A 12,229-nucleotide genomic window follows, 5' to 3' on the forward strand; every position below is an offset into this window, starting at 1 on the left:
AAGGGAAAATTTTATAGGACGGCAATAAGGCCGGCGATGCTGTATGGCACAGAATGTTGGGCGGTGAAGCATCAACACGTACACAAAATGGGTTTGGACATGTGCAAAGAAGGCCTACTAACGCTCCGGTTCGAAGATGTGACTACGGGATAGAGGTTCAGGGCCGAAGGGGTAGAGGAAGACCTAGGAAAACTTTGGAAGAGACCTTAAGAAAAGACTTAGAGTACTTGGATCTAACGGAGGATATGACACAAAACCGAGCGCAATGGCGTTCTAGGATTCATATAGCCGACCCCACTTAGTGGGAAAAGGCTTTGTTGTTGTTGTTGTTGCTATTTTTAAAGGTAAGAGCGAGCGTCGTTCTCTTGGTCACTAGATGCCTCGAGAATTTATAGTCACTCACCCAACTTGGGATTTGAGTAATCATGAATAACTTGATTTCGTGTTACTATGTGATGTGCTGGTGAGAGGACTTTGGGACGGAAGGGAGGACAAGAGAGAGACATTTAGATTTGAGAAAGGTAATTGGTATTGAAAATTGAGATGCCTATATACCATGGCAAGGTCGGTTCCAGCTTTTTCTCTTCCTTGGTATGCATTATTTCTCCCTCTCTCTTAATTTGTTCGTTTAATTTATTTCTGCAATTTTGTATGAACTATATGTATGTAGTGATAGATTGTAAGGTGATTGAGATTTGTGCTGGTAATTACTATAAATACAAATGGATGGTGCATACAAATTACTAAAACTTCAAGAAAAAACAAAACAGACCCAGATCCCAATTTACTTCAATCCCCAAACATCAAACATCTCGATCCGTTCCAGCTTTTTCTCTTCCTTGGTATGCATTATTCCTCATTCTCTCTCTTATTTTTTTTTTTCGTTTAATTATTTATGAGATGTTGGAACCTAAATTTCCAGAATTATTGTGATGTTGAAACCTTAATTTGGGATGCATGTAAACTGAAAGTCTTATATATTTGGTCTTTGTTTACAACCTCTCTCTGCTCTTTCTCTCTCTCCAAAACTCAATTTTGAAGTTATTGTGCATTTTTTATTTTTTATCACTGTCACCTTTTGATTTGTCTTATGGTTTTATCATCATTTCTTCTGAAGCATGGGGAGCTGTGCAAGGCACTTTATGCAATTTATTGCAAAATAATGTCAGTTTTCCCTTTGGATACAACTCAAACTAGGAGTAAGTCCAGTATCCAAGCTTTACGTTCGTTGCATGTAGCACCTGAAAAGCCTAAGAATGTAGTAAGCTTTATTTGGGAGGTATTCCCTCAATATTACATTTCTAATTGATGCACTTATCGTTACTCCAACTTTTTAAGTAAACAATTATCTTGCCCTTTCTGCTTTGAGAAATAGAATTCTCTTTAGATATTTAAATTTGTTTCATTCATGATGAGGCTGTGTATAAATTGCATTCGCATTTGTAACTCAGTTTTGGACTCGAACATTGTTTATGAAGATTGCAGTTGCATAACCTTTCATATAATTTTCAATCCTGCAGCAACGTGCGGGTACAAATAGGGCTGGAAAAAATTCCCGAAATCTTCTTATCCTGATGTCCATTTTAAGTTTAAGTTGGGTCTTTTCTTTTGTGTTCTTCTCAATTCCTCAAACTCTGTCTCTCTCAATCGCTCACTCTCACTCTCTAGAAAAACAAGTTCGAACGCCGCTCCAGCGCTCCTCCGTCGAGCCCGTCCAGTTCGAACGTGGCTCCTCCGTCCACTTCAACGGCGCTCATCCGGCCACACACACAGACGTAGGAAGATGCGAATCTGACACGAATCAAGTCCCAAAATCCAGGTAAGGGTTTCTTATTTTCACTGGGTAAGAGCCCCAAAATAGACAATTCTTGAATCGGTTAAAGAAAGCAAGGAAAGCTATGGAAGGTCTGGTTGCATCTAGAAGGGAAAAGTTGGCATCTGTTCCATCTGGTGGTGGTGCAGTTGCTTATTCTGCACCCGCAGTCGGCGGTGGTGGTGGGGCTGCTGCTCCTGCCGCTACTGAGCAGAAGAAGGAGGAGAAGGTGGAAGAAAAGGAAGAATCATATGACAATATGGGTTTCAGCCTGTTCGACTAAGGGATTTTTGTTCGGAGCTTTGCCTGTATCAAGACTTCATCTTTATAATTTTGGGACCAAAGCTGTGTTTTTAAGTTTATCTGTTTATGTTTGTAGTTGGATATGGTTCTGGATCTCTAAAATTTTGTTTAGATATGCAAGTGATCGAAGACGTTTACTTTGGATCTTAATTCCATCTGTTTTTTTCTTTTCTGCTGCTTCTTTGATTACAATGTCGATCCATGGCCCTAATATGTTAGAGTAGACAAGTGATTTAAGTACCATTTTGATGAGGAAATTCATTGGATAAGTTGGCTTTTCAACAATTATTTTGCTACAGTCTACTAGCATGAACGAATCATCCCAACTTCTACCGTTTTCTGTCAGGTATTTCCTCAGGTACTTCAAGGCCGTTGTTCTGCATATATTATTTGAAACTATTTCGGAATTCCCGATTTGTCCCGAAATCCCGAAACTATTTCGGGATTCCCGAAATTTTGGTTTGGGATCGGTCTTGAAATTAGGATTCCCAAAAATTTCGGTTTGGGAATCGGGACATGGTTTTCGGTTCGGTATCCCCTACCGAACCAGCCCTGGGTACAAATTCTAGTTATCTTACTAAGAAGGAAATGTGAACTTGCCTCACAATATGAAAATGTCGCTTTGGATTTAGAGGTGCGGATCTGTCGTCGTCGGTGTTTTTAATCTTGCTAATCTAACCACAAGTGGTTTCTTTAATTTCGCCCATCAGTCAGGTTGGGGAAGGAAGGAGACCACATCTCTGTTTTTTTATCTACACTTCTTGTTAATTCTTGTCTTTTGATTTCTTTAGTCATTTAATTTGACAGCAAAAAAAATGTGTAGAAGGAAAAAAATAGTGTGTAGAAAGTAAAAAAAATATTGTGTAGAAAGCACCACCCTTTACATATGAGTCCGTTGAAACTACATTTCTTGGTAAAATTACTTTAAAACATAGCTTTAAAGAAAGAAAAAAAAAAACAATTCTAAGTGGGTTTGTGAATGAAAGAGAAACTTTGGCAAAAGCGGCCGATTCGATTACATCATTTGTATAACATCTAATACAAAAGTATGGATTATAGTTGTTATTGCAGTTGGCAGTAATAGTCGTGGTGTTAGGTTTTCTTCAATAACCTAGTTAGTAAAGTGTTTTTTTTTTTTTTTTTGTTTTTTGGAAACTAGTTAGTAAAGTGTTTTTCGCTAAAAAAAAAATACGAAAAACCAATTTCCTGAAAAAGAGCTGATCTGACCTCAAGTGGTACTTGATTACAAATAGCAATGATTTTGTAAATGGACTATCATTTTTTGGCGGATGTGATTACAAATAATTGCACCGAGGAGTCCGACTACAATGCTACATCACGTTCAATGGATTTTATGCAAAATCTAACTGTTGGAAAGATCAATTACAACATTATATGCAAGATTTAACCGTTAATTTTCCAGACTATTAGCAGCATGTACGATGGAAGAAACCTGTGTATTAAGACTTTACTTAACCCCCAGCATCCCCGGTGTGCATATTAGAATTTTCCTTATTACCAAAAATGATTAGTAGTGCTTGTGGGTGCCTGAAAGCCGATAATTCAGAAGATGCATCGACATTGAAATTCAGCGACATACCAGAAACTGAATTATTCATCATGTGCAACATTGTGCAGCTACATATTTCCCCGACCACTTCATTACAGGACTTCTGTGCACAATTTGCTCGTTATTAAGCACCCCGGGGAAAGACTTCGAGCGGGAAAAAAGAATTTGATTTCAAGCAATTGATAACCTAAGGACGAAGGGAAAAAGCTTGAAATCATAATGCAAAGGACGGATTTACAGGCATATTGACCCACATACTGTGGGTGTACTGATATTGGCATCCTTGACTTGTTATAATGAGGCCTCACGAGACAGATCCAGCCTTCAGCTTATTCGATTTCTGTTTGGCAAAGAACGCTGATAGCACGCTTTTGCTGCGAACAGGGACGCGCACTATCTCCCGTCTTGGGTTTTCAAATGACCTGAACGCTGTCATTGGTCTGGAACCATCTACCGCTTCCTGCAAGGAAAATAACTTCTCATCACCTCTCAAATTTTCCATCTTCTGTAATACAGAGATCAGAACTTGGAGGACAAGATCACTCTACCTTGCGTCCAGCAGCAGGAAATCCACTTGGTTGCTGAAGCTGCGTTGCCGAGGATTTAGGGGTACTCCCTTCATTTTCTGCATTCATATTAGTCAAAGCATAAGGAACTACCGTTTCTCTAGCAAAGCATCTATTCACAGCTAGGTGATATGATGATGTAACTTCCCAATTCTACTTACCTACAAGCTGGAAAACACCAGCAGTGTTTACAGAAATTTTTGTGTCTCCAGTGCTGCACAAAGGAAAATAAATGTTTCATTTTCTTAGAAGTATCAGGCGCAATAGATACACCAACAAAAACAAATTTTTTGCCAAGCACAGTGAAACCATATGCAAGATTCTTGTTTCTCTTAGGAATTACCTAGTCCGGACCTGTGGAGTCCCCTTCAAGGTTGACTTTGTTTCTGAAGCTAAATGCCAAGAAAGAGTTTTTGATGCAGCAGCGCCTAAACGTTACACATTGTGGAAACACCAAACTCATTACTTGTCCAATGTTAAAAACAAGCTTACTCGCCCAGTGAAAACTGGACTTAGACGGTTAGAAGTAAGCATCCAAAGGAAAGTGACATACTTGAAGGCTGAAGATGTGCTCTTGCTTGATAAGGATGTTGCCTAGTGTCAGTCTGAACATGTGGACTAAAATGTACCTTCTTATTGACGGAATCTAGCAAGAAGAGAAATGGAAATAAATGTAAAATTCTCATCACAAACAGGGCAACTCTAACAAGAAGTTGGCAGTACTTGGGCTTACTTGGTAAAATGTAGTGCTTGTGATGTCTCGGGATGAATGCCAACAACTGCTGCTGCCTCGACCCTTCTTTATCCATGTATGTTTTGCATGTAAGAAGTTTCTAGAATAAGAAATGAAGTTTGTTAAGCTAAGATATATCTATTGATACCCTTTCTATTCTAACATAAAGAAATTGGAAACCTCACCTGATTTAGGCAAGTAACTTTCAGATCCATGGTTGAGACATCTGAGGTTTGCTGATCAAGAAGGTCAGTTAACTTGTAAGCCACAGTGCCAAGGTGATCAACGGCATTAACAAGGGCCCGTACAGCATAATCTTTCAGGTTATCCAATACCCTGATGCATAATTTTATAATCAATGTCAGAGAGAAATGGAGCAAAGAAAATCCCGGTTGAACCAAGAGTCAGACAAGTAATGATAAAAGCATCCAGATATGTATGACATGCTGGAGCATCACGCCCATTCTCCGAAACTTGCACATGCAATTTTATACAGCATTATTACCAGCATTTCCTCCAAACGATTAAAACAAAGATCCTTACATTTGTTTCTGTTCACTATGAAGATAGGACTTTTCGCAGTATTCCACAGCAGAATAAAGCTGAGGCCTCAAGTTCTTGAGTTCCTGAGATAAACATAGCAAACAGACTATGAGAACCCAACCATTATAAAATGCCCTATTTTTCTCTTCAATCCGCATAACCGCATCATTTCAAACGAAGTTCTTAACAAAAACACTAGGAAGTAGGAACAAGAGAAGGCTTCAAGCTACATCCATTGCCCATTGGTCTACATAACCCAGTACAGCTACGTGGTGGCACTTCGTAGAATTTAAATAAATACACGATATTCTTAAAAAAAATGCAAACATACCATATTTTTAAGGAAAATTAATGAAAATGGCTTGAAAACTTTTGAGTTTTAACAATAACGACAAAATAAAGGGTAAAGTGAATAGAACCAGGATTGACTTTTTAGTGTAAAAATATGGTTTTTCGTTAAAGTGAACAATACCGGGAGCTTTTCGTTAAAGTTCCTGTTTTTTTTTAACCATTTAGAACTCTTCATTCATTTCTAACATACCCGAAACCTAACCACGATTCCCAGCTAATGCATACGATTTCAATCATTAGCAATACAAAAGAGCATTGCCAATGCAACAGTAAGTAGCTACCATAAAGAAGCTCAACAGCCTTAACTAACGCTTGGCATTAACAGCCCAAAATTCATTGCTAATCATTATTCTCGAAACCATAAACACCCAACAGATTCAACTCTCAAGCTAAACTATGCAGACAGTAACAAGATTCTGGATCTTAAACTCTCATTAAATAGGACCCCACAAATTCAATCAATTCGTAAATCCAATCAACCAATTCATAAAATGCACCAAAAACAACAAACCAATCAATCAAAAACGAAATCAACATCAGATCCAATCCCAAAATCTCTCTCTCTCTCAGATGCAACGACTATCGAACCTGCAGGGCCTTGACGAAGCTCTTGCTGCGCTCCATGGAGACCTCGTCAAAGGTCATGGCAGGGCGGTGCTGCTCCAGCTCCATTTCAAACAGAATTAATTTCCGGCGATAAATTACTGCAAATTGCAGGAAGGCGATGCAATTAAATATGTAATTACAGCGGTGGGTTAGATTTGGGGGTTAGGTTTTGGTGGGAGTGAGAGGGAGAGGGTGAGTGTGGGAGAAGCAACGCCGAGAGGTGGTGGGTAATTGTTTTTTCTAATTTTTTGGATTAATTTAATTAATTTTTATTTGGAGTCGAATGGAAGGGAAAATGACAGAATTTAGTGCACATGAACGGGGGGCAGTTGGAAGGATGGTGGGGGTTCGCAAATTTAATTAACGGCAAGCGATTTGTCGTTTTCAGAAGGTGGGTTTGTTCGCTGTGAACAGCATATGATCCTTTTTTATTTCTTTGACTAAACTGCAAATTTCTTTTTTCAACTTTTACTTAATTTTTTGTTTCTTCTTAAATTTTTTAATTGGAAAATTAAGCACTCAATTTTTTTTTTGTTAATTTTCCCCTCTTGTTAGTTTTTCATTCATTTCATCCAAATTTCTGTTAAATGGAAACATGTGCACAACATGTGAAGGTAGTTCGGTCGTTTCATTCTTTAAAATAATTTAAAACCCTAGATTTCAAAAATATCGACCTATGCAAATCTATGTGATTCTAAAGTTTTTGTATCTGAAGGTGTAGCGAAGTCACGCTTTTGTCATCAAATGAGTGCCACGTGGTGTACACATGATAAGAGTTAACGTTAATTTAGATAAAAACTTGAAAAACGAATGGTAGGGGAAATCGGCCAACAAAATTAGTTTAAGCCTTCAATTTTTCAATTAAAAAGTTTATAGAGAAATCGAAAGCTAAGTGAAAGTTTAGGAGAAAAATTGGCAGTTTACACCATTTTTTCTTTTAATTTTTTTTTAAATTGTGGTAATATAAATCAATGAAACACCAAAAGGTAATTGATCAATACATCGACATGAGTAGTAAAAAACAACAAAGTACATGAATAATCTATAATGCGTTGTCAGTAGAAATTTAGGAATAAAAAGCAATAAATAAATTGTATAAATAATTTTAGTATTCGCGTGTTTAAGTTAGTTTTGTACGATAATGTATACTTAATTTAAAACAATTTCAATATCAACATGCCGTAACTTAATTGTCTTGGCTTCTGTCACCATGAAACTGGAATTATGTTGTAAACAATCGTGTATGTTTTTGCATTTGTTTAGCTTTTAGGATATGGTAATAAGAGTGGATTCGTTAAGGGACTTACAGAGCCTGGGGACTATAAAGGCTAGAAAATCGTAATCTGATTAGTCTGTGAACAACTGATTATAACACTTAATTAACCATTATTAATTAGTTCTATAGTGAGCAAGTTATGATAACCCATCATTGATCAAAAATTGTAACGGGGAACTGGCCGCGGATTGCCTTTCCCTAGGATCTCAGTTCAAATCATTGAACCATCATTCCTCCATCATTGTGTTTGCTAGATCCTCTCCATCAAGTGTTGTATTTTTAACCAAAAAAAAAAATGGAAAACTAACCAAAACACTCTCAAAACTTTACTTTTAATCATAAGGACATATTTTTTCAAAAATGCCAATCCTACCCTTCACACATATGTACAAGATTGAGTCAGTTTTCTGCAAAGTTCAAGTGGATACATCCAAAAGAAGAAAAAGGAGATTGACATTTTCAGAAAACATTTGCATGCAAAAGAATATGTGGCAAACATGCAACAACCAAGATAATACAGATTCACATGCAAAAGAAAATGTGGCAAACACTGCAGCAACCAAGACAACATAAATTCACATGACATTCAAGCAAAGACAAGATAGCCAGTTTTCAGAAACAGTGCTGACAGTTTTCAAAAACAGTGTGCTGTCACTATTCAGAAAATTGTAAATAGATGAAATGTTATTTTGTCTTCGAAGAATTAGATCTTGTATATAAGGGAGTCTTTCCTCCCATACAGAAAAAGGGGTTTTCTCAACATCTGAAAACATCATACTCACTTCATACACTCAAGCATTCGTAGCCTTCATAGCATCCTTGTAAAACTTTTTTGTAATCACTTTCTTGTAAACAACCATCTCTGTAAACATTCCATATATCAATAAAAGTTCAAGTGTACATATTCAAGCAATCTCCAAGTCTTAAGTAAGTTTTCTTTTCCTTCTTTAGTGTGTTTGTTTAATTAGACTTCTAGTCCAAAACAGGGAAACACTGTTGTGGTTATATTATTAACCTGTTAAACTGACGATCATACTTTGTTCGAGCACTCTGTTATAGTTGAATGTTTACCATACAAATAACTGGACATCAACCAGGGTACCTCTGAGTTCAGCCGTTAAGGCCTTATACTTGTACTGTGAGTGGCCGTCATGCTGAAACATGTCGAGTTCCATATGCAAGGTTCTATGTCTAGTTGTTATAATGGTCATCCGACTATTTAACCGAGCATGCGTTGCGAATTTGGTATCAGAGCCTAGTTTAACATTTTAATAGTATAATTATAATAGTAAAGTACCTTGAGGATAGAAGTCGTAGATACAACTGATATCATATTTGTTTATTTTATATTAACAACAGATATTATTGTCCCTATAGACCATGTCAGCCACAATTACCAGGTATTTATTGTCCCAGACATCCAACTATAACTAGCATAAAGAGAAGATTAACATATATATCCAAAAGAATTATTAGTACTTTGAAGAAGCAAAAGTTTTATCTTGAATATCTTGAACATCCTTCATTTATTAGTAAATATAATAACACAGAATTGCAGCATAAAGTTTTAGAAGCAAAAAGAACAACAGATCAAGTTTTAGAGACATTGAGAGAAGAAAGAGAGTTTTTAAGAAACCAGTTAGCCGTAACCCTAGAGAAAGGTAGACTATAGTTTATGATAGATTATCTTAATTTAGAAATTAGTGAACCTCAAAAAAGAAAAATAACTTTAGACCAAAATAGTTTAGTTTGTTATTTTCCATCAAGAAAGCATAATCATATTTTGCACAGTGAAGAAAATTCACAAGCCAATACTATTGTAGATCTTATTATTAGTCAAGCAGAAAATATAAAATTAGAAAATAATAAGCATAATCATTTGTTAAATCAGTTGTTAGAACATTTCCAGAAAAACTCCATAAAAATAAATAGACAAAATTTAGACTATATTACATCTCAGTTAGAAGATAATAATAGAAATATTCAAAGGTTTCCTAGCAAAATAGAGATAAAAGAGCTTGTTGATCCTATAGATAGTAAGCCGAAGCAAGTAGAACTTAGATCATTAGAAATAGTTGAACAGCTAAAATCAGAAGTTCAAAAAATTCAATTAGTACAAAAAGAGTTAAGTGAACAAGTAAATAAGTTGCATAATAAAATAGATAAGTTATTAGTTTAATGACAGATTCTAGAACTAGCAGAAAATATATTCAAGCTTTGAAATAAATTAGTAAATTAGATAAAGAACCAGTAGGATTAACAGATTTTTCAACACAAGTATCCAGTAGTAATATTCCCATTAGGCAAAATAATTTGATTATCCAATTAGTTTTAAGTTTAGCTGAAAAATTAGATCAAGTTGAAGAACAAATAGCAGAAATAAACCAAGTTCTACATAACGCATCTTCATCACTTCCACCATCTTTGCTAGATAAATTAGAAAATTTAACTATGAGTGCAAATAATAATAGAAGACCTAAACTAAATCCTTTTGATAATAGAAAATGGAACTCTTTAGGAAAAAAGGAAAAGAAGTAGTTAGAGCGGAAGATATTTATCCAAATGAAGAAGAAGCACAAGAATTCATTCGAAGAGGTTTTAAGAGAACACAGAAAAATAAATATAACTTGTATCAATTAGGTTTATTTGAAAACAGAAGTAGAATTGTAAGCAGCATCAGTCAACATGAAGTTAGCTGTATTGATAAAGAAGTCACACTTAATTTAATTAGTAAAGAAGCAGTTACTCATTTGAGAAAATCACATTTTAGTCAGATTCATATAGGAACAATATTAATTGGAATAACAGGATTAACCAGAGCACAAGTAGGTACAAAAGCTTTAGTATACATATATGATGATAGATGAGATAATCATCAACAAGCAGCAATAGCAACAGCCGAAGTAGACTTAAGTTCAAACTTAGCAGTTATAGGTTGTATTCCAAATTATGTTATGACGATTAATGAATTTAGTAAATATATTAAAGTGAGCATAAGAACAAAAAATTATAATATGAAAGGAGAGTATAAAAATTTGTGTATTAGCCTAATGTATATAGGTAAAGTGTCTGATAGATATAATCATAAGTTTAATTTAGAGTTTCAAAATTTAGTTCAAACATTTGACAGTAAACATGTAAATATGATAGAAGCAAAACCCGTAGATAATAACTTTTTAGAAGGAACTCAGTGGACATTGCCTAATTTACAAGTAGCACCAAATAGACAACCAGATAAAGTACAAATATATGAAACTAGTACAGGTCAAGCAACAATTAGGTTTAGTAATTATAAGCAACTAGAAAAAATAGAAGAGGATGAGAGTGAAATTGAAAATGAAAGTATACGTATGGCTTTTGATAATTTAGATATTAATTTAGTTGAGCAAATTTTTGATCATATTGTAGACAAGCTTATAGAAGATATTGATCATTTAGATGAAGAAAAATACTTAGAAAAATATAAGACATATGATTTAGGACTACATAAAATTTCAGATGAAGAGATGAAAATTTTAATTTTAGAAATAGGAGTAGAACATATTTTAGGATCAAAAGAATATAATAATTTATTAGAATTAAAAGAAGAATGTAATCCAGCAGAAGAAAGTAGTACATCAGGAGTAGAAAATCCAAGACAAGCAAGTAGAACTGATCAACAATTTTTGAGACCAATAAATGAACACTATAATGAAGGAGCACGAGTAGACCACATAGAAGAAAGCATGATAAAACCTAGAAAAAATAGGATTCCATATTTGAAAGGGTTAGAACAAATTAATATAGCTGGTAATATATTAAACTTAGACAATGTAGATCCACAAGATTGGGAGAGAACGATGAAGAAATATTTGAACACAAATACCCGATTTTAGAAGAAGGAACATGTATAGAAATATTACAGTTAGACAGACCAAAGAGTTTAGAAGAATTGTTACAATTAGCAGAACAAACTAGGATTATAGGAGAAGACCCACAGTTACATTGGAGCAAAAATAAAATACTAGCAAAATTAGATATAATTAATCTAGATTTAACCATTAAGATAGCTGACATGCCTTGCAGTTTATTAGATAAACAAGAGTTTGAGCAACAAATAAAAGAGTTGTTAAATTTAAAAGTAATTAGACCCTCTAAGTCCAAACACAGATCAGCAGCATTTGTAGTACGAAAACATTCAGAGCTAAAAAGAGGAAAGGCTAGAATAGTTTATAATTATAAGAGATTAAATGATAATACGTACGAAGATAGTTATAAATTACCAAATAAAGATGAGCTTATAAATAAAATTCAAGAGAGTAAATATTTTAGCAAATTTGATTGTAAATCAGGTTTTTGGCAAATAAGATTAGCAGAAGAATCAATTGAGTGGACAGCCTTTACTTGTCCAGAAGGACATTTTGAGTGGCTCGTTATGCCATTTGGACTTAAAAATGCTCCATCGATCTTTCAAAGAAAGATCGACCAA

General features: G+C 35.0%; 1 protein-coding gene across 1 annotated transcript; it reads right to left on the reverse strand.

The window, feature by feature from the left end:
• Positions 1-3,678: 3,678 nt before the first annotated feature.
• LOC103439153 (protein ABIL1) lies at positions 3,679-6,831 on the reverse strand. Its single transcript, XM_008377703.4, has 9 exons — positions 6,468-6,831; positions 5,529-5,611; positions 5,171-5,321; positions 4,986-5,085; positions 4,806-4,898; positions 4,596-4,680; positions 4,414-4,466; positions 4,235-4,311; positions 3,679-4,146 (listed from the first exon to the last, which is right to left on the reverse strand). The coding sequence occupies exons 1-9, from the start codon at positions 6,549-6,551 to the stop codon at positions 3,991-3,993; spliced, it is 882 nt and encodes a 293-aa protein (XP_008375925.3). The 5' UTR covers positions 6,552-6,831; the 3' UTR covers positions 3,679-3,990.
• Between the last annotated feature and the right edge of the window lie 5,398 nt (positions 6,832-12,229).

This window comes from Malus domestica, chromosome 07, assembly GCF_042453785.1.
Source record: "Malus domestica chromosome 07, GDT2T_hap1".
NCBI classification, from domain to species: domain Eukaryota; kingdom Viridiplantae; phylum Streptophyta; class Magnoliopsida; order Rosales; family Rosaceae; genus Malus; species Malus domestica.

What these genes read in the sequence shown, in the direction of transcription:
- LOC103439153 (XM_008377703.4), bottom strand. Translation starts at nt 6,551, where the DNA reads ATGGAGCTGGAGCAGCACCGCCCTGCCATGACCTTTGACGAGGTCTCC. An exon ending in GCTTCGTCAAGGCCCTGCAG is followed by an intron (nt 5,612 to 6,467) that starts GTTCGATAGTCG and finishes TGTTTATCTCAG; the next exon opens with GAACTCAAGAACTTGAGGCC. An exon ending in CAAGCACTACATTTTACCAA is followed by an intron (nt 4,899 to 4,985) that starts GTAAGCCCAAGT and finishes TCTTCTTGCTAG; the next exon opens with ATTCCGTCAATAAGAAGGTA.